Source organism: Temnothorax americanus, unplaced genomic scaffold, assembly GCF_048541705.1.
Source record: "Temnothorax americanus isolate GAGA-0224 unplaced genomic scaffold, ASM4854170v1 Scaffold8, whole genome shotgun sequence".
Taxonomy (NCBI): Eukaryota; Metazoa; Arthropoda; class Insecta; order Hymenoptera; family Formicidae; genus Temnothorax; species Temnothorax americanus.
In genome coordinates, this window is record NW_027509802.1 from 4166256 (window position 1) to 4186883 (window position 20628).

Consider the following 20628-nt stretch of genomic DNA (forward strand, 5'->3'; position numbering starts at 1 on the left):
CCATCAATTATATTCTAGTTAAAATTCAAAGCTTTCGCGCATGCGATTTATATATGCTTCATAGGTTACGTAAAATATGCCAACAACTGCTAATAATCCATGGGCTCGTTATTGCTCAACTTAGATTATGCTAATCAGAGATTTTTGCAGCGATGCTGTAGCAGATGTCAAGACTCGACGAGAACAAGCGGGCAATTAGACCAGACGCGAGTATATACCCTCGGATCTCCGTTCGCCTCTCTTACGAGATTTTAAACCGGAGGGTGTTACCAACCCTCCGCCGTCGCGCAGCGTGATCGCCCCTGTCTACGAAAGATTAGATTCTGCCTCGAGGGTGGAAGCCCGGAATCTGCTGCAACGTCGCCGGTTGATGGAATTCACGTCAGCTCGTTCCGCCTTCGCGTCAAATATTGTTTTCTTACTTTCTTTCCCTCTCCTCTCCCGGGGGTGCAGAAATATCGGCAAATTAAATTTTATTACAATCTTTTCATTGCGCGAAACTTTCCTAGACTCGATTTACACGGGGAGTCGCATAACGTTTCTCATCAGACCGATATTTAATTTCAATAACGCTGCGTCATTCCTGAAAGAACTGAAGTAGTTTCAGTGTGATATCGAATTATATAAATTAAAGACTGAATTGTTTTGCTGGCGTTGACTTTTTTATCATTTCTGGTTACACTGTTATGTTTGATCGTAATAATTAGGGGAGCGGAATAAATAGAGATTGAAGCGATTCGAAACCCTTACACGGACCCTTTACATCCCTTCCCAGAATGTCGCACACGATGGTTATGACACGATGGTTATGACTCATACGGAAAATGGATCTCATATATCCATTTCGTTCCGACCGAAACGAACCGTTTCATTGCGAGAGGAGACAATGATTATTGGATTTCTATGAAGAGCCTTGATTTAATGCGGGTTATACGGAACACGAGCACTTCCTGATTCGAGTCGCGAAGGCCGAATTAGTTTCACCCACATCCGACGAATGTTTCGTCATTTGACCCACGACCTATCGCCGTTATGAAGTTACAGCCGTGGGACGATGACTCGTCATGGGATCCATCATGTTATAGCCGAATTATCTCTGGTTTGATTAATTGATCTTCAGATCCGAACAACACTCTCTTACACTCAAATTGGTTCGATTTACGCGCCTGTAATAGCTAAATGACGAAATTTCGAGGAATACGTGCGTATAATATTTCAATTATTCAATTAATTTTATAATTTATATTCATTTTTTATAATACATATATATTTTTCTTTATTATTATAGTTTTATATCTTGAAAATTTTATACTTTATTTTCTTACCGATGTTAACGTTATTTTTTATTCACTAAGCCATTTTTATGTATTCTAAATATCATTAAAGGTAAAAATAATATTTCGCGATGCGCTATGGACAAAGAAGCGAATCATGTCCCGAAAGTGAATTTGAATCATCGGAATAAAAAAAATGATGATACCCCTACAAAATACGACCGAGATAAATTACGCCATTTCTTTTTCCGTAATTTATTCCTTCCTATTATTCTCTTTAAGCAGGATAAAGAGGATGAGAAAGGTAGAAGCAAGTCCTTTAGCGTCGTCCATTTTGAACAATCGCGCCGCTGGTGGTCCGGACCGGTTCAGATAAATACGGATTCCGGACAGTTTTTCCCTGAGAAAAAACCGAACAAAACGTTTATATAGAGGTCGCATCGGGAAGTTGTAAGAAGAGTTAGATTACTTCCTGAGAGGTTTATCGACCATGGTCACCATTACGTAACTCCACGATAATACCAGTATGTGTGAAAAGTTCTGACCTCATTCCTAGAAAACAATAACTTTAAAGCCTCCTCCGGACTGCTCCAACTTTAGACACGCGGTTATAAGATGCTAATGTTGATAAAACATTATTCTAAACGGTGCTCCAATAAATTATCAAAAAGATAATCTATAACTTTGTTACATTTCCCTAAAATTGTTTTTAACAAGAAAATGATGTAATACTAATTTGATGCAATTGTAATTTTTGCAACTTTAAAGTGGATACAAAATAATTCACAAGACACAACTCAATCGCTGAAAGGCCAAAGTTTTTGCTAAATCAAGAAACGTATTAGGAATAAGAGTTTTCAACTCGAATGGAAGTGCTATACAAGCTTGTGCAATAAATTGAATCGATTCTCGGTCTTCATATCGCGCTGCTGTATCGTAATCCGAGATGTACTCACGTGTAAACGTTTTATTTATATGCAGCATTAATTCCCACTGAATTTTGTTGCGGTAAGGAAGATTCTGCAGAAGAAAATAAAAGCCGAGATACGATGATCGCAGAGCGCGAAGGCAGCAAGGTAAAGAAAATGAAAAAGCAGCACCGCCCGCGGCAGGTAAACCGCGCACCTGCTCTATATAACGCGCAAGATGCGTCAAACTCAACAATAAAGTCTCTTTGAATGGACAGAGAAAAAAAAGTTCGTGGACGAAAGAGGCTGAGTCGAATAATCTACCGGGGTTCTCGCGCATCACGATCTTCTACACGATGATTCAAGAAGAATCTGCCGGAAGATCGGCAATATATATGTATTGCCGCAGATGACGTTGAGTAAAAAGAAGTTATAAAAACTTAGTTAAAAGTCGAAAGAATCGTGATTATATATTATCTATTAATATTAATAATATTCATACTTTTTTAGATCAATAAAATTCTAGAAAAATTATACTTTTATGTAATTGAAATGTGAAAAGGAATACAATAAATAAGTAGAAAGCAATATAAACTATAAAATAAACCTTAAGTATTTTTTACGCATTAATCTCCGAGTCTCAAGATTTTTAACATAAAATACATACTAATTTTCAATTTCAGAATTTCTCATTTTCCAACAAAATTCTGGAATATTCTTGCGACAATCAATCAAAAAAAAACACTGAAATGCATAATATCGCGTATTTAATGCAACATTTTTTGCATTGTCCTGCGTTCGTCGCAATCTCATTTACATCGTAAACCTCATATGCGACACGCAACGGCACACGTCCGTATAATTCCATCGCTCGTTCCCTCGCGAAATCCGTCAGCGTTTTTTCAGACCGCGAGCACTATCTGCCTGGCGAAATATAATAATTAATTGCGAGCCGCGTTTATCGCGTGTGCCTGATGCGCTAACGAGAATCGTGTAACGAAAGTGCGGTGCGAAATCAAGACGTATCGCAAATTCCGATCGAAGGCGGGTCGAAGAAAACGGAGCCGTGAACAACGCGATATTCAAGGCGTATAGTGCAATCAGATTCCACGCGAAAATACGGTTCTTCTTCTCCGAAGAACTCTCACGAAAGCCGCCGATGCGGCAGCCCCTGTATATCGGCCGATAGCTCAGAAATGCCTTGAAAAGGTAGCGTGTTGAGCCAAGAGGCGTGGACGACGCTCGCGTGTGTGAAATATCCTGAAGACCGTGGGAATCGTTACAGATTATCCTTCATATATGTATCGCCATGTCCTGAATGTAGGTGGATCAATAACCCGACAGATTGCAATCCTTGTACCGATACAGCTCGACAGACACGTCCATAAGCGAACACATTGTATACCTACACCTAATAGCGTAAAGAACGATGTAAATATATTTTTTATATCAATAGAAAAGTCTCACATCGTAAGATGCCTGTAAAATATAGGAATTACGTTAATCGTTATATTTTTTTACGTATTCTAATATTCTATTTCTTTAAACAAGAATATCAAGAATATAAGAATATCGCTGAAACAAATGTCTAACCGTAAAAGGCGGCATACATGAACGCATTGGAAACCCTGTGTGATTTATTATTTAAGGGACACGATGAGACACGCAAGAAACCATCGTCGTTACGCAATCCATTGTCTATCTTCATCGGGGACAGTTAGCGACAGTTGTGATAGAGCGGACAGTGCAGCCTGACAACTTGTTGCTAACGAAACGTGTTCAACGAGACAGCCAAGAACAATCGATCGATTGTCCAAGATTTCTCGCGGAAATTAGCGCGGCGAGATTTTTCCAGTCAAGGTTCTTAATAAACCTCCCACCGGAAACTGGACGATTACGATTACGCTCCACACGCCATTTGTGCTATTAAAAACGTACTTGATAAAAATATTGTGTGCACTTGTATTGATTGAAATCGCTAAAGGTTAAATGCGTGTGCGGATTTCAACGAATCGGAGTACAGCGATTCGATTCAATAAAATATATATCGATTTGTCATGACAATCTGCGCGGTAGCTATCTTTCGATTAAAACCCTGCCGCTATCAACTGCACAAGTGTCGATATTGGTTTTAAAAGACCTGTACGTGTCTCTGAAATGCAATCAAAAGGACTTACAATGACATAAATATGTCCGTGAGCTTTATAAGAGATAGTATGATAATGATATGCGAGATAATTAAATACCGCGATTATTATATTATAATTTGTTCGCATGGACACGAAAAGTCGATACCGCAATCGCTTTTTTCAAGCTATCCGAGTTCGTAAGTTTACGGGAACATAATGTCGAACATCGAGTATCCTCTTCTCAGAAGCATGCGGATATTTCCGAATGTTGTTACCCTTAATATTTAACAAGCTGCACGAGCGGTAAAGCCAGAAAGGGCGGGTTTGGAGCATATCTACGTCGCTGATATGCCTCGAGACCGATCGATCGCAGTCTTCTCTCTATATATATACCGTCGACCTGAAGAGTCTTTGCCACTTCGGTCAATGTCACGACAGGGTGAAAATCCGCTCACGCTTTTCGTTAAAATGAGGGAAAGAGTGAATATATACATATCATGCGATAATACCGATATTATCAGATTTCTCATGTTGCTGTGCTTGTCACATAGTCAGTATACAAGAGATATATACGTAATTCGTTTAGCCATATAAGAAACTATCTATAAAAATAAGTGTTTTGTTATAAAAATGTCAAAAAACGATTACAACACGTATTCATGTTATATGTATAAAATAAATAAAAAATAAATCATACACTAAAGCGATTCTATTATTTGATAACGTGTCCTTGATCCATTTCATTAATTCCTACGTATTTTTACAATTCAGTTTTTAAATTATTTGTTTTTCACCTTGTAAATAATTTGTTCTTCAATGTGTGATTCTTTACAATATTCCGAAGTCGCTTTAAATAAAACGTTCCTACGATGGAACTCATTACTGAATGTGCAGCCCGATTTATATACCGGTTTACATAGTCCTGTTTCGTGATCGCGAGGAGCTGTTATACGTGCTGATTGACGAACGTATATTTACGCCCCACTCGATGGCCACAAAAAGTGGGGAGATCGGCGAACCCGCCTCGTTCTTCGTCTTGACTTCAAAATCGACGTAACTCACCTTTCTCCAATGAGCGGCAGGCGGCAGGTAACTACGAGTGCAGCTAACGGTAAATTAAATCGCATTAAAATACGCGGAGGAGCGGGTGGTGGAAGGCTTTTAACCGGCGGGGCACGGGGCACTTCTGCCCCTAATTACGCCAATGTCGACCGCGAAATCTCATTAAACCACCGGCCGATGGTTTCTCAAGAAGAAACCACGGACGAGCTTTTCGAGCCTTGAGCCACTACATCATTCTCTCGCTCTTCTTTTTATCAAAATAATCGTGTAGCCTTAAGGAAGGCAGAGCCTTTTTAATATGCATAACGCCCGAAATTATTGTGTTAAAGTCAGAACATTGATATGATATTATTAAGTGGGCTCAGAAATTTTGCAAAAGCTATATTATAACCGTTTGATGAACGGACAAGCGTATACGTATCATATTATAGTGACGAAGTAATTCAATTATTTAAAAATGTTAAAAATGTCGTTTAATTGGTCTTATATTAAAATCAGTCTTTTATATCCAGAAAAGACATTACAACATTTTATGGAACGGCAAATTATAATTACTAACATTTTCATTGTATATTTCGCTATTATTTTTATATACATTACTTTTTTATCTTAACATTTTAGTTCAATATGATACTATAAGCTTTTTCAATTTAATGTGTAATATTAGACTTTTTGATTCTGCTAGTCGTGAGAATCAGGTTTTTCCGATACATTTTAATTCTGTAGAATCTGCATTGCAACGCAGGCGTAATAAAAGTATTTTATGCATTCCGAAGAAGGTGTCAAGTTATTTCTCTGCAAGCGTCGCGTTATTCAGAGAAGGACAATAAACACGGAACAAAGAACGAGGTAATGAAATCTCGCCGGTGCAGTGGCACCGTTCGCCGTGGTATAAGCGCGAGGAGTTACAACTATAGTTACACAACCTTTTCTCATGTAAGTGCGCCGGCCGTCGCTGATACACTAATCGCTTCGGATTATTTAGAGTTAATATACGACTCTGAGAGTCTTGCCACTCTTGCCTCACGCGGATACATATAATAGGCAAGTCGTTGATCTAATTAGAGTGAAAAATCGCCAATTAATCCAGGATATGCAAAGAGTGATTTTTCGCGATGGCGCCAGCTCACTTTGTGCGACACGATGTATAATTACCGCGGCGACGATTTAGAGATAGCGCGCTCTAATCTATCAATTCGAAAGACTCCCTTAAGCGTTTAATAAATTAAATCTCTCGAGCATGTACAGTGTAAGTCGCAAATCTAATTACAACCGCTCGACTGATGTAAGTTACGCTTCGGCACGCTACAAAATCGTTTCCACCTTCATTTGCATAACTAGACTTTACGATCGATTCATATATTTGCCAACGTGCGAGATGATCGGAATGATCATTCGAACGTTTCAGTAACATTGATTTTATCCCAAACGTGGCTAAATCTTCCCGCTTCGAGTAATATATTTTTTTCTGTTAAAAAAATAACATTTTTCTTCTTTTAATGAAAAGTGAGAATTGACCTCCTCTTATATAATACTTTTTCTCCTCTCTATTACCATAAAAGCATATAATGGTTTATAAAAGGTAAAAAGCGAAGGGAACGATCAAAGGGCTTCGGCTTCGATTATACGCGGCAAATATGTTCGGGATTTCTAATGCACATCGGATTTGTTCATTAAAATTTCCGAAGTTTAATTTCAGAGCGGGACGACTTTGCTCCGCCTTGATATCCACGCGGCACTACCCGTATACGTCGATCGATCGATCATTATCACGAGTCATAGACGAACGTACCTATTACGATGCCCTTACGGCAGCTATAATCAAGCGATCGTTTTCGTTATTAGGAAGCACATAGTCGACTAGATTACGGGAGCGGGTAATCTTTCGAAAAATCTTGTCAAGCGTAACGCATCCCGGTTTAAACTGGTTTTAAGTTGTAAATAATGTATTATATGCGCAAACAGATACGTTCAAAAGCTAAATCTGGGATCTATTTGAGTTTCCGCGCTAGATAATTTCTCATCTATCGACAATAAAGGATACATAAATATGTCGGGAATAACCGCAAAATACGCGATATTAGCCTTTATATTTTATAATCATTTTGAAATCGTTCGCGTAATTACATATTTCATAACGTTTTAATTACTGGCAAAAATATATGATGGATTTTTCGCTAAAATATATATACCTATATATATATTTGCAAATATTTAATTAAATTCAAAAATATTTCATTTATATGTGCAAGTGTTTGGATACATAATCACATTTAGAGATAATAGTCCAATCTTCAAATATTTTCTACATATAATTTAATTTATTTTTAAAAAATGATATAACATATATAAATACTTTTTTAATTTGTTCTGTATAACGAAACATTTCATAATTTTTTAATAAAACTGTTTGATAAAACAACCGTATTTGCGAAAAAAAAAAGAGTAAAATCTCTCGGGGCAAGCTTTTTTAATATCTATCTTGTTTTGAAAGTTTACACAGTCCACGATATTGGATAGTGTACCCGATGCATGGTGTATACCTGTAAGTTTGACGATAGCGTCAACGCGTAACATGATCGATCAACAATACGAAATACCGTACGTATGGAAGATATAAAAAATCTCGCAATCATTGTACTCTCTATTCTCCGCTTTCCTAAACCACGCAACACACGACCCTATATGAATTTTTCTCACGTGTCTCAGGTCTGTGCTTTAAAATGCCATCTTGCATTCCGCTTCTCACATACACATACGTATATATAGTCGTGATGCATAATAATAATTGCTTAGATTTATATATAAGAAAACCTGGGCAATTATTAGTTTTCCTTCCAAAAAAGTTTTCTTTTTCCGAAGAGAGTTATATAGCGTCTAGCGACTGTATATTCGATGTTATTACACAATAACATTATAGCATCAATTATCGTAATAATATTATTGACATCACAAATATGTGGCATACATTTTCGATGCAAAATATGTTTCTCGATCCGCGCGATCTTTATTCACATCTAATATACAAAATTCTTAATAGCAATATCTTTGAACTGGAACTTGCAACTACATTTTCTGACTGTATTAAAGGATTTCACACGTATCACATTGTTAACTCTTGTTTCTCTCTGCTATTTGCAACACGAAAGCTATACTCGCGGATTCCCCGCACGTTTCAGTTGGAAAAGGTTTAATTCCGACGGTGCCATGCGTTCCTGACGCGTTTAATCTCGCAACAATGCATTATTCGCTCGGAGGTCATCAACTTTCGCATAGCAGCTTCCGTGAAGACCCTGCGTGGCATCGATGTCGTTTGCATAAAGCGGTATTTTGCATAGAAACCACGCATGACGGAGTCGCGCGATTATGAGAATGTCAGCGGTGAGCGTAACGCTATAACCGCGCTAAGCGTTTAACTTAAACGTTCCTTCAAATATCATCCTTAATCTTCAACATGGGAGTGGTCGCGCGGGACTAATCTCTCTCGCCTCGCCAGCGTTCGTATAAGTCTGGCAACTTTATGAGGTACCGTCGTCAAATAGAAGAATTTGACTAGTCGCAGAAATAGCTCGCGTCGTCGATTACGTCGATGGGGTCCAAAGGGGCGAAGCAACAATTTTATAGTTTGCAAAAGTAAACGTAAGCGCGCGTTGTTAGAATCGAGAGAATGTCGAAACCGTTAAATCTCCGAGATTTATTTCAGCGTGTCGATCTATGAAATTATAAATGCGCGAAAGAGTATAATCTCTCGATGAGAAAAACCGGCATTGACGGAATCATAAAAATCGCCGGACGATGACTCAACGGAATAATTATTGACGACCGACGTTCCGCACGACTGCGATCGCGTATCCCCCACGAGCGAGTTATCCGTCGCGCACGGGGCACCGTTGAGGCGTCGCCCTTGTTTAACATTGAGTTTCGAAACAATCGATAAGGCCCGGCCTCAAAGAATTCTCTCGCGGAGTATACGTCACGCGCACCTTCCACGAATGATAAACCTGAGCGCGGCGAGCAGCGGTCTCTCTCTTTCTCTCTCGGGAGAGGAGAGGCACGCCGCTACGACGAAATCGTAAGTACGTGGACAAACGAGACGCGGTGAAACGTGTTGCGCCTTTCTTCTCGAGTAGATCGGGAATACGCGGAAAAGTCAATGCCACTCGCGTGAACGTGCGCGAGAAAACCGGCCCGCGCGGTCGTCCCGCGCGAGAAACTCACTCGAAAACTTCGATTAAAATTTAATTTATCGATTCTTTCGTCTTTCTTAAAAGATGGAAGACTATTTGAAACAAAATCTCTCTTCTCATCTCTATTAATAAATTGTTCTCACTTAAAAGTTTTCAGCAGATTTGGGACATAAATTTTTGCATCGCGCCGATCAGAATTGTTACTTGAAATTAATAATATAGAATTCATTATTTTTACGACAAAAGGCGAGTGTTTTTGCACAGGAAGTTTATTAAAAGAGTGGATCGTGAATTCTCAGAAATAAATTTCACACTTGTTTACCGTTCAGCTTTGCGTGACACGTACGTTACGTCATGTTGTTACGCTTCAATTTCTGACCCAGCGAAAACTCGGTCTGAGACAACCGATCGGCGCGGCGGTTTCGAAACCGACATGCTTTGTCGGATATATGTGAAAAATGTATACCGCAATTGTTTCGCGGCAGTTACGGCAATTTCGGCGCACTTGATTCGGCCGCGTTCAAATGGCAAATTTCAATCGCGTTGTGTTACTAAAAACGTAATTATTCGCGCAAATCGATTTCACTTTTGCTCGCTTTTGCGCGACACATATCTCGGAAGATCATTCTCTCTATAATTCTAATAATAGACTCGGCAGAGATGATCAATGAATCTTTATCGCGAAGGAATATTTCGCCAATTTATCGACGAGGGAGTATCGATTTACGATCCACCTGTTGGAGCTCGATAAGCCACTTGAAAATTATGTTTCTTATAATTTCAACGCAATTGTGGACTTAATCGGAAACCAGGAATCTCATATATAAATCCTAAAAAATGAAAAAGATACACTTTTTCATATGGAAAATCAATGTACACATTTTCTAATTTATCTCCCGCTCCAACGTGATCGTCCTGAAAAATTCAATGTCAGGGAGAGAGCCCGTATATTATGGAAAGGCATTTTTTTTATTTTACCCCAGTCTCCACTCGATCGATTATATCACGTGTAAGGGGGACGGCACGAGGGAAGATAAAACCACTCGAGCCACTTTACATGACAAAATGTCAATGTTGTCAATGTAGTTTCGTCTGCCGCGGGCGGACCTTCGCGAAACCTTCTTCCGGTTATTATCGATCGCGACGACTATCTCTAGTTATATATATGTCCTTTCATTTGAAGCGACACGTAAGCCGTCGTAAGTACGTTTTGTTTGGCAACTCGAGTTTCTTCGCAGGCATTTTCACGAAAGAATTACTCAAAATGCTTTCAACACGCGAAGAGCGTAATGGTTGTTCGTCTCGCCCACGCCCACGCAAACACGTGTATCATCGATCCCTGATAATTCAAAGACTTTTATAAGATAAGAGGCAAGTGTGTGAGTGTTTCGAGAAGCTTATCAATTCGTTAGATATGTTAATTGTAGAGAATACTTACTTCAATCTCTAGATAAAAGATTCGTTTTTTTAATCAAAATATATTAAACTAGAAATATGCTCTTTAAACAACTTTGAATTTCTCAGTACTTTATCAGATATTTTTTCTTCTTTGCGAAATTTTATACAGCACTGCAAACTTACGATATATAATTACATAATCAATTTTTTGCTCCGAGATACCTACCGCGGCGCGGCGTCTCTTGAGACGCATCGCAACAATGTTATATCGTTGACTGAGAACTGCATTCTAGGATTAAAGTCGCGAGACTGCGCGGAACTTTCTCGCGGCGAGGATGAAGTAAACGGGCAAAGTTTTAATTAAAATATCCGAAACAACCAAAATGGAGATGCTATATCTGGTGCGCGAGAGTTTAGACGCGCTTTCCGACTTGATTTACATTTCGCGCGAATATCATTCGCTGTAAGTACATCGGATATTATTTCTTCGCCGCGATCCGGTCCGCGATAAGGCTGCCGCGCGGAACGTCCGCCTGTGTATTAACGGAGCTTTAAACGCCGCGTCCGTGCATATGCGGGCTTTGGATTAATCGCGCGCGACGCGCGACTGCGGCGAAACGGAAACGACGCGAAATAATTCGGCCTTCGATATACCGTTATAAACGTCTCTTTTTTTTCCGGGTCCCCCTTGCGAAACGCAAACGCGAAATAAACTTCGGAATAACTATGGAAAAAATCGGAGCCGGGCTTTCGAACCGGTTCGCTTCCGGCGAGTTCGGTTCTCGTTATCGTAAACACAGAAGCAAATTACGTTATTTTCTGCCCCGAGATCACCTCTTTAACGCTCAAATGTTTTCTCGCATAGCATTCCGAGTATTTTTTGAATAAATAATGGGGGGAAAAGGGAAAAAATATTGTTAATTATTAATGGATGAAATTTAAACCGATGCCTCGAGTTCAGTAACATTTTACTATTTTTAACTATCATGTGTGTCATTAAAACTCCATTGGTTTAGTTAAATTAACAACGTATTGAGTAGCAGCAGTGGCGACCTGTATTCAAAATTTGAGTCATTTTTCCATTCCTATATAAGTTGTCACTGCTCCTTTGCTCAATATGTCATTAATCAACTTGAAACAATGTTAATTTAACTAAACACTAAAACCAATGAAGTTTAAAACAATACTGTGTCTAAAATAATAAATTCGACACGCACATGACGACAGTTAAAAGTAACAAAATCGGCACTGGTTTAAACTTTATAATTTAATATTTAACAGTGCGTAAAAGAGAGTGCACGGAGCATCGGTAAGCCGCTTTGCATTAAAGCTGCGCACTTAAGAGTAAACATTACACGACATTACCCCGTATTATTGTTCAGGACCTTTTTATTACCGACACGGAGCGAGGCGCGTGAGTTTCGACGAAATGAAATAATAATTTTCAGTGACCTTCGCCATAAAAGATTAACGAGACATATGTACGCGGCGCTCCGGGGCCCGGGGCGAGAGGCGAACTTGGAACTTCAAATATCGCGCGTTCCAGCAGCGCGATTCATTTTCGAAACGCCGAAGGGACGTGCCCGACGTGCTCCATGACGCCGGACGCCGTCGAAGAGACCCCGCCTCTCCACCGGAGATAACACAGAGACACGCACGGGGGGGGGGGGGTCGCGAGAATAACTCATGATTCGCGCGAAAACGCGAAAATCATCGCGGGGAAACGTGAACGGACTTTTCGGCGTCTCTCGCCGAAACGCATCGCCGCGCCTCGCGGAGATTCGCGAACCCAACGAAATGTTCCACCGGCTGCAGCCTCCGAGACGCCGAAACGCATCGCCGCCGCCGCCGCCACCGCTTACCTGGTTCAGCGTAGTCGGGATGATGTCGGGTGTCTGCGGCAGCATCGTGGCGGGCGTTCTTGCGTGCCTTGGCGAGTTCCTCGAATCAGAGCGGTCCACCGGCACGCGCGGCCGGTGACATAATAGAGATCGGCGACGGGGGGGCCGCGGAAAGAAAACACCTTGACGGTAGTACACACTGTGGAGATCGATGACGAGCCGCACTCCGACTGTCCTCGTCTCACTCACTCACTCTCTCTGTCTCTCCCTTTCTCTCTGGCGTTCGTTGAGTTTTCGCCACTGTACCGACGTCGCCGAATTCACTCGCGGCACTCGCGACCGTTTACGCCGACGCCGACGCTTCGAGACAACGGTGCGCGTCGCGGTCCGGCGGTCGGGGATCCCGGTGAATTCTTTCCCGGTGGTAAGCGTATATAGAGAAGCGCTGGGGAGATGGCGAGACGCGAAACGTACGCTCACGCTTGGAGAGTGTGCGCGGGACTGACCTGACGACTGAGACGGTTCCGCCGGTTCCGGCCGTTCCGGGCGGCGTTAGCTGAGCGAGCCGAGCGCCGCCGAGTGACGCCGAGCGCGGCCGAACGCCGGCTGTCATCCCCCTCGCGCACGCATATACGCGCCAACACGCGGCGTTTCGGAAACGCTTTTCTTCCTCTCTTCGGATCCTTTTTTGCATATTTATTATTCGAAGCTGTTGCGATTTATTATTTAAAGGCCGAACGCGTGGCGTACGAAATCGTGCAGAAGTCTTGAATAATCTAACGCGAATTATATAGACTGTGCAAAGTGGGCTTGTGGCAGATTGAAAAAGTTGCACGGTATATGCGCGATACACAGAAAAAAAAAGAATGTTTTTGATTTGAAAATATCTTTAGTTCTAACGAAAATCTTGAAATAAGATTATATTGCGTTAAACGGAGAAAACTTGCTTGAAGGTATCATATTTTATATGTGTATAGTTCGCACATCCAAGAAAGAAAAGTTGAAATAAAAAGTTGAAACTTTTATAAAGAATTACAGATTGTTGCACATATACGAAACAATGAATAGTCAATTTGAGAATATAAGTTTGGATTTCTTTTATTCTGTGCACTTTTACATCAATTCTGTTCCAAGGCTCTATAAAAATTTTTAGAATCTTATGTCCATTTCTAATGCAGATTGACTTTAATCTCGATTTAATTGACTTTTCTTTCTAATTTTTTGAACTAAAAACGGATAAAAAGTAAGTTAAACGGAGATTAAAGTTAATCTACGGGGTACATTGATAGAAATACCATAGAAATGGACATTAATGAGCAATTAACTATCGATATAGAGATGACGATGCAGCGGGATGCTGTAGCCACGATCGATGCGATTTCCTTATGCAATGAAACATAATGTCTCGAACGAAGTATGTTTTGAATATTCTTCGAGTCCGTGTTATATTTTCGAGTAAAATCAGTTTCTCACGTTTGGTCTTGCGATTATATGCAGGTACAATACATGCGGCAACGAATCAACAAAACAGAAATTCTCTCTGTGTACGCGACGCTCTCGTTTGCATTCGTCGTGTAACGGTCGCCGCGCGGGTAATGGTTGTATGTACGTACGTACCTAAAGCTGCCTGGTAAACGACAACGTCCTTTCTCTCCCGATCCCGCCTTCACCGAGGTAAAACTGTATTTCTAACTGTGCTTAATGCGTGCAATGTTCTTGGATTTATCGACCTTCTTGCCCACATTTTTCGGTCGGCTTCGGTTTGCATTGCGCCGCTCGTGTCCGAAATTCCTGATCGAATGTTTTTGAATCAAACGTGCCGGCTATTTTTGATCAACATATGCGTGCGCGCGAGAATGTTTTTTCAAGCGTCTACTACAAGTTCACCAGCAATGTCCACATACGCGTGTCCATTGACGCACGGTTAGAGGAAAATTACCTCAAATTCTTGAAAAAAAAAAATAACTCTTGTTTTCTTTTCTATAATACGTTAATAAACCCTTAAAGGTTTTTTAAATTTTCTCTTTTTAAAAATTTATGGACGCGGTGTATAATTTTATATCCATTGATACATATATATGTATTATCTGCCTTTTTAAACTACAAAGAAAGAAAAGGGAAAAGTAGAACGTTTCTCTTTATTTACATATGGATGTGCGTAGGAAGGCGAGAGTGTGCAAAGATGGAAATAAAGACGGGAGCGCCAGAAAAAAGTGAAACAAAAGGACGTACGCGGTTAAAAATAGTGTGGACCGGTTACGTCAACCGGTCCCTCCAAGGACCATGGCCAATTATATTGTTCTCTTTTCCACGCCGTCTCCACAGAATGCCTCGAAATGCCAGAAACTAAGGCGGGAATAACGATAATGTGTCTCGCGCCATCGCGATGGGCAATTTGTGTCCGTCGAACAGTTCGGAAAAATTTACGAGAACACCGGACGACAGATCGTGACGCGTGTTGTCACTTCTATAAATTCTCACGCAGGATATCGCATGCATGCGTTAATTAACGTATCGAATTTTAAATACGGTTTAAATTCTGCAATTACCGATATAATCGTTAAGAGTGTTAAATAGCAGGATTAATTAAAATGTCTGTGACAAAATGTTTTTTGTATGCAAAATGTATGATATTTCGTGATGCCAGCGGGAAATACATTGTAAAATTAAAGCAAATGTCTGTTACATTATAGAGTGTCACGTAAATTACTACGTTAAATTAATTATATTAAAAATTCAAAATTGTTTACTTTGATGGCGATAATTTATTCATTAAATGTATATTTTGCTTATACGAGATACATTATATTGTTATTAAATTATTATGTTATTATTAAATGGCGTTAGCCGTTGTAATATTGTGCAATTTTTAATATAAATATTAAATAAAACGTTGTGCAACATAAACAGCGTAGCGTCTCATTTAGCGATAGCAAACCGTAAGTTAAAATTACTAAAAGCAGGCAAATTTTGGATATATAAAGGCGTTAAAAATTGACTAACAGCGGAACGGAATTCCCACACGCCACACCTGTTTAAAGTGATAAGTAAACTGGCTACGTCACCACACGAGACATGAGTCACGGTGAATGAATCTCCATTAATGCCAATGCCAGATGACGACTTCGGGATGTTTCTTACCGGGATGAGTCGCTGATGCTTTCCACCGACGACGAAATGTACGAATTCAGTGACGCAATATAAGACCGCAATATAAATACCGATGCCATATTAGTCTCTCTCTCTCTCTCTTTCTCTCGGCTTAACTTCGTTGACATTCCACATTTATTGGAAATTATTAAAATTCATTGATCGTTTAAAATTAAAGCTAAACGCGAATAGCGCCGATTCATAAAACGTCGTCTATCGAGTCAATGTTTACGTTAATATTTATTGCAACTTTGCAATAAATTTTGTGGCTTTACAAATGCCGATGCAATGGGAACGCGTTTTTCTCCTTAGAGCGCATTCTCTTTTCACTCCCTCTTATCTGATAAGAATATTTGCATCTGAAAGGTAGCACACCTAATAATCTCTTAAGCCCGGTGCGTCCACGATGCAAGAACTTGGTCCATGTTTTGGTTTAAGCCAATCAACTTGCAGCTCTTACAGAAAAGCAGCAGTTTCCGTGGCTTAAACCAAAACTTGGACCAAGTTCTTGCATCGTGGACACCGGGCATTAGCGATATGCCTTTTCGTAGAAACGCTATAGTTACGAGGTACTTATTATATGCTTATCAATCTCGATATATTATTATATATGCAGGTTAGAGAGACCAGAAAAATTTTATATGCATGATATATGTTCTATCTGAAGATAACTATATATCCTTAATAAAAATTTTAGATATATGCAAATGCGTTAATAAACTATTTTTACTACGCATAATGTTATTTTTATCTCGAGCAATTTCCATACTCCGCGCTATATATTATTTACTTGTATTTATATATACGCAAACGTAAATTTCTTATTTTTAGATTGTTTCATCTTTTATTTTATATTTGTCTCATTTTATGGAAACCGATTTTTACCGAATTTCAGTTGAAATTTTCATTCCGAAAATCCACGGAGAGTTGCCCTTTACCGCGTCCTAACTCACGTGCATAAACCAATGGCTTTAAATTAAAATCGCGAGCTACTTTCCTCGCGCGCAACTTTCTACGACCTACATCCTGCGCTCTGTGCCAGCGAGATCAACCTTTTATTCGCATCGTCGAACGCTCAGCTTCCGGAATAATTCACAGTCGACTTCCGCAGATGAGTGATTCTAAATCGGTCTGTCATTTGCATTATCCATTCGTCGTAGTGATTGCGAATTGCAGTCAATATGGACAAACAGTAAGATTGATTTCGTTGCTGCAGTGCAGCGAGCAGGTTCGTTGTTATTGTGATAAACGGAAAGACATATGTTTCTAAGAAAATAAAAATGAATGTTTCGCTGTTTATGCATTGTTTTCGAAAATGCTACACGATGCAATAGATTTTACTTACACGTGCGAGCAATAGTTACATATAAATAAATAGAAAGAAGTAAATTCTTATACGAATGACTGGTACGAATCATGCTACACCAGCAGGCTTCTGGGCAGTTTCGGATCAAATAAATAAACGAATAAATATTCAGGGAGCGATGGCGTCGCGAGAGATCCCGAAGTGCATCCATAAAACACGGTCGTTCCCAACGGAGGAATAAGACGGAAAACGAAGGAGGGGCCCGAAGCGCGAGGGAGTAAAGAAACCGAGAATCTTCCTGCCGCATGTTTTTCCGCGGAAGGGAAACTCTTAGACGGCGAGGGATCGTTTTCACGAAGGGTGCGAGGACGGGTTTGGTGGACGAGTGTGAGGAAAAAGAAAGCAAACGCGCGGTCTTTGAAAAACGACGCGTCGCGCGGATGAGCTTCGCTTTGCCGCGCGGAGCTGAAATGACCTCGGTCAATGTCGGAGGTCGTTGCCCGACGTCGCGGTCGAGGCGAGAGTATCGCTTTTCCTTACGTAAGTAAACGCAATTAGAAGTCGCCGCGTCGCGACATCGAAAATTCACGACTCGGCATTTTCACGAGTTTTCGAGTTATAATTTGATTTCAAATTTAATTCGGTCAAATTCATCAGTCAATTGTCCCCTACGATCTTAAATTTATGCACAGTTAATATAATTCGAAATCTAACAAAATAAAACAAAGTTATTTATTTATAACAATTACCAAAATATCTTAATGACATACAAGTATTTATCTAATGTATATACATATCGTGTGAAAAAAGTTTTAAACATTATGTATATAAATAATCTGTCTAAAATTATAAGAATCAGAAAATTAACAATGTACTTATAGTTTACGAAAGTACACATCGCTCTTCAATGTGTGATACAAAGTGTATCTGTTGACATGACTCATTCTGTTGGAATGTATGCGATGCTAAAGAGCGCTTGCAACTCCATCGTCGGACTAACAAAGTGTCCAAATATTGACATAACACGTTGCGCACAAAGCGCTGCTTCATCGAGACTGACGACTTACTTATTATCTCAGTGCATAAAGTATAACTCTGAATAATAAAAGAACGTTTCGCGTTAATAGCCTTTGGGAAATCGATTTCTTTCGAATAATCCTCGAAAGAAAAAGCGGAAAAAAATGGGAGACTCTTATTTAAAAATATTTTACTTCAAACGGGATAATAAATCGGCTTTTACGTTATCTGCATCGCGTTCTCTCGGACGTTTTATCCGATACAATCAATTTGTCGACAAAAATATACCCCAGAAAGGAAGTTCAACGACATCGTTTCATTCTCGTGTCTCATTTTTTTTCCCCCCTCGATCCCGGTCGCTCCGCGCTTTCGCTTCCCATTAATTTGCGCCACGTTTCTTTCGTGTAATTGAGCCGCGTACCGAGTTACAAGTGCTTTTAGGCACGAGTGCCCCTCCGCATTTTTTGAGTGGATCAATCTCTTTTTGTCCGGCACAACGGTGAATGGACCAGTCAATGCCCGCTGCAGAGCCTCGGCGAGGAGCATCGTCGGCGTATAAACGAAGCATATATCGATTTCCGAAATTAACGTCGAGGCGAATACGTATAGGATTAATTTAAACGCGGGCCGACATTCCCAAATGTGTGGATACAATTTCGCGATTTACCTGATATCCGTAATTCTCCCAGGGGAAATTAACTTCCAAACAATCTATCGCGATTAATTTGGAAAACGGAGATAGTCAGTCTGTTAGACGCGGAAAAATTGTATTTACTAAAAAAAATCATTAACTCGTTACATATTAATATTACGTTAGGGTTAAATAATTTGCGTAATTCGCCCCATAGAATTTCGAGTTTGTCATATTAGAACACAATATACCGCATATACGCAGTCCATCGTACACAGAATCCGTGCGTCAGCGCTTCCGATTGCAGAAATTATCCGTCGCGGAGTGACGAACGATCGCGTCGGGGTCGATCCTTCATCTCATCTATATCCTATAGCCAGACAATTCGCGGAGGGAATTTCTACGCCGCGTGAATGATCGGCACCGATGAGGACAGATCCCCGAGCGCTTCCTCGCCTTCGCGAACAGAGTGCCAGTCGCGTCTGCCTTGCGCGAATTCGCGAGAGCTAAACGCGAGCCAGGAATCGCGATGCCCAGAGGAACGCAGCCACTGGAGCATCAATTATCCTCATCCCGCGCAGTCCTCGACTATGCACTTACGTACCCCGCGAGGGGGGAAAATGAAATATTTCCAATTATGCAAATGCGAGCCGAAGGAGGAATCGACGATCCACTTTGCCCGTAAAACGACGAGTCTATGTCTATACCGTCTGCCAGGACGGAGCGGAAACTTCTATCAAGAGGAGAGACGTCTCGGCTTTTTTTTTTTCATCGCCGACAATTATGACGATCTGTCAAGATGCTATTAATAAATCTTACGCTCGCGTAAGACTTCCTACGTAAACCGCAAAAGTTTCGTCGGACCTCGTACTCGCGTCACAAAGCGATTTATCACTCGCACTTTAATGCGAAAGATGTAGTAGATAATATTTTTTTTGTTAACATAGGAAAAAAAAGACTCGATAATTAAACACATATGTTCTTGTTCCATACATTATTGCGTGCATTTGCACTTTTTTTTCCTATCAAAGTTAATTAAGAATGATTGCCACATCTGCTCGCTCTTAGAATTGCCGCGTAGCCATCAATGAAAAAATAAATATTATACGCGGAGCTGACAGCCTGTATAATTGGAATATTACGATAGCTGAGGGTTAAGCTGAGCGTTAGCTACCTCGAGAAGACGGGAAATGGAATTGTGCACCGCGTGGGCTAATTCAGTTCGGGCTCGCAGCAAAGCATTCTGTTACGCACCTATACACCTGCGTTACGGAGATGTCAATTATCACTCGGCGCTCACGACGACGCTCGAGTTTAATTCGATTTGCTCGATCGTTAATTGGAAAATTGCGTTCAATTAAGATTTATTATCCCAACCGCCAATCCGTGCGCGTTCGCGTGCAAATCGCAGCGCGTCTCTCCGCCCTTATCGTTTTCCTCTCGGCTCCCGTATATACCGCTTAAAATAGCCGGAGAATTTTCACGGGCTGTATCCACGCTCGCGTTCGCGTCGTCGCGAACTTGTGTGCTTCTTACAAAGAACATCCTGCGGGAATTGCGAGGGATATAAAGCGAGTTTAAATTTAAACCCTTGACGCCTGTAACGTTTTGTTTTGCTTGCGTTCGCGCGACGCAGTTGCGAGCCTGACTGGACCTTTCGAAAGTAAGTAATAAGCATCTATGAAGAAATGTTTCGTAAGGAAGAAGCTCGATTCTAAACTGTTG

General features: G+C 40.5%; 1 protein-coding gene across 2 annotated transcripts in view; it reads right to left on the reverse strand.

Annotated features, from left to right (window-relative positions):
* Nucleotides 1-13311, reverse strand: part of P130cas (Serine_rich_CAS and FAT-like_CAS_C domain-containing protein p130CAS) — a 62377-nt gene extending 49066 nt beyond the window's left edge. For both annotated transcript variants that reach the window (XM_077423621.1, XM_077423620.1), the window contains exon 1: nt 12821-13311. In XM_077423621.1, coding sequence (XP_077279747.1) covers nt 12821-12865 — 45 coding nt within the window. In that variant the 5' untranslated portion in view covers nt 12866-13311. The remainder of the gene's footprint in view (nt 1-12820) is intronic.
* Nucleotides 13312-20628: the final 7317 nt, after the last annotated feature.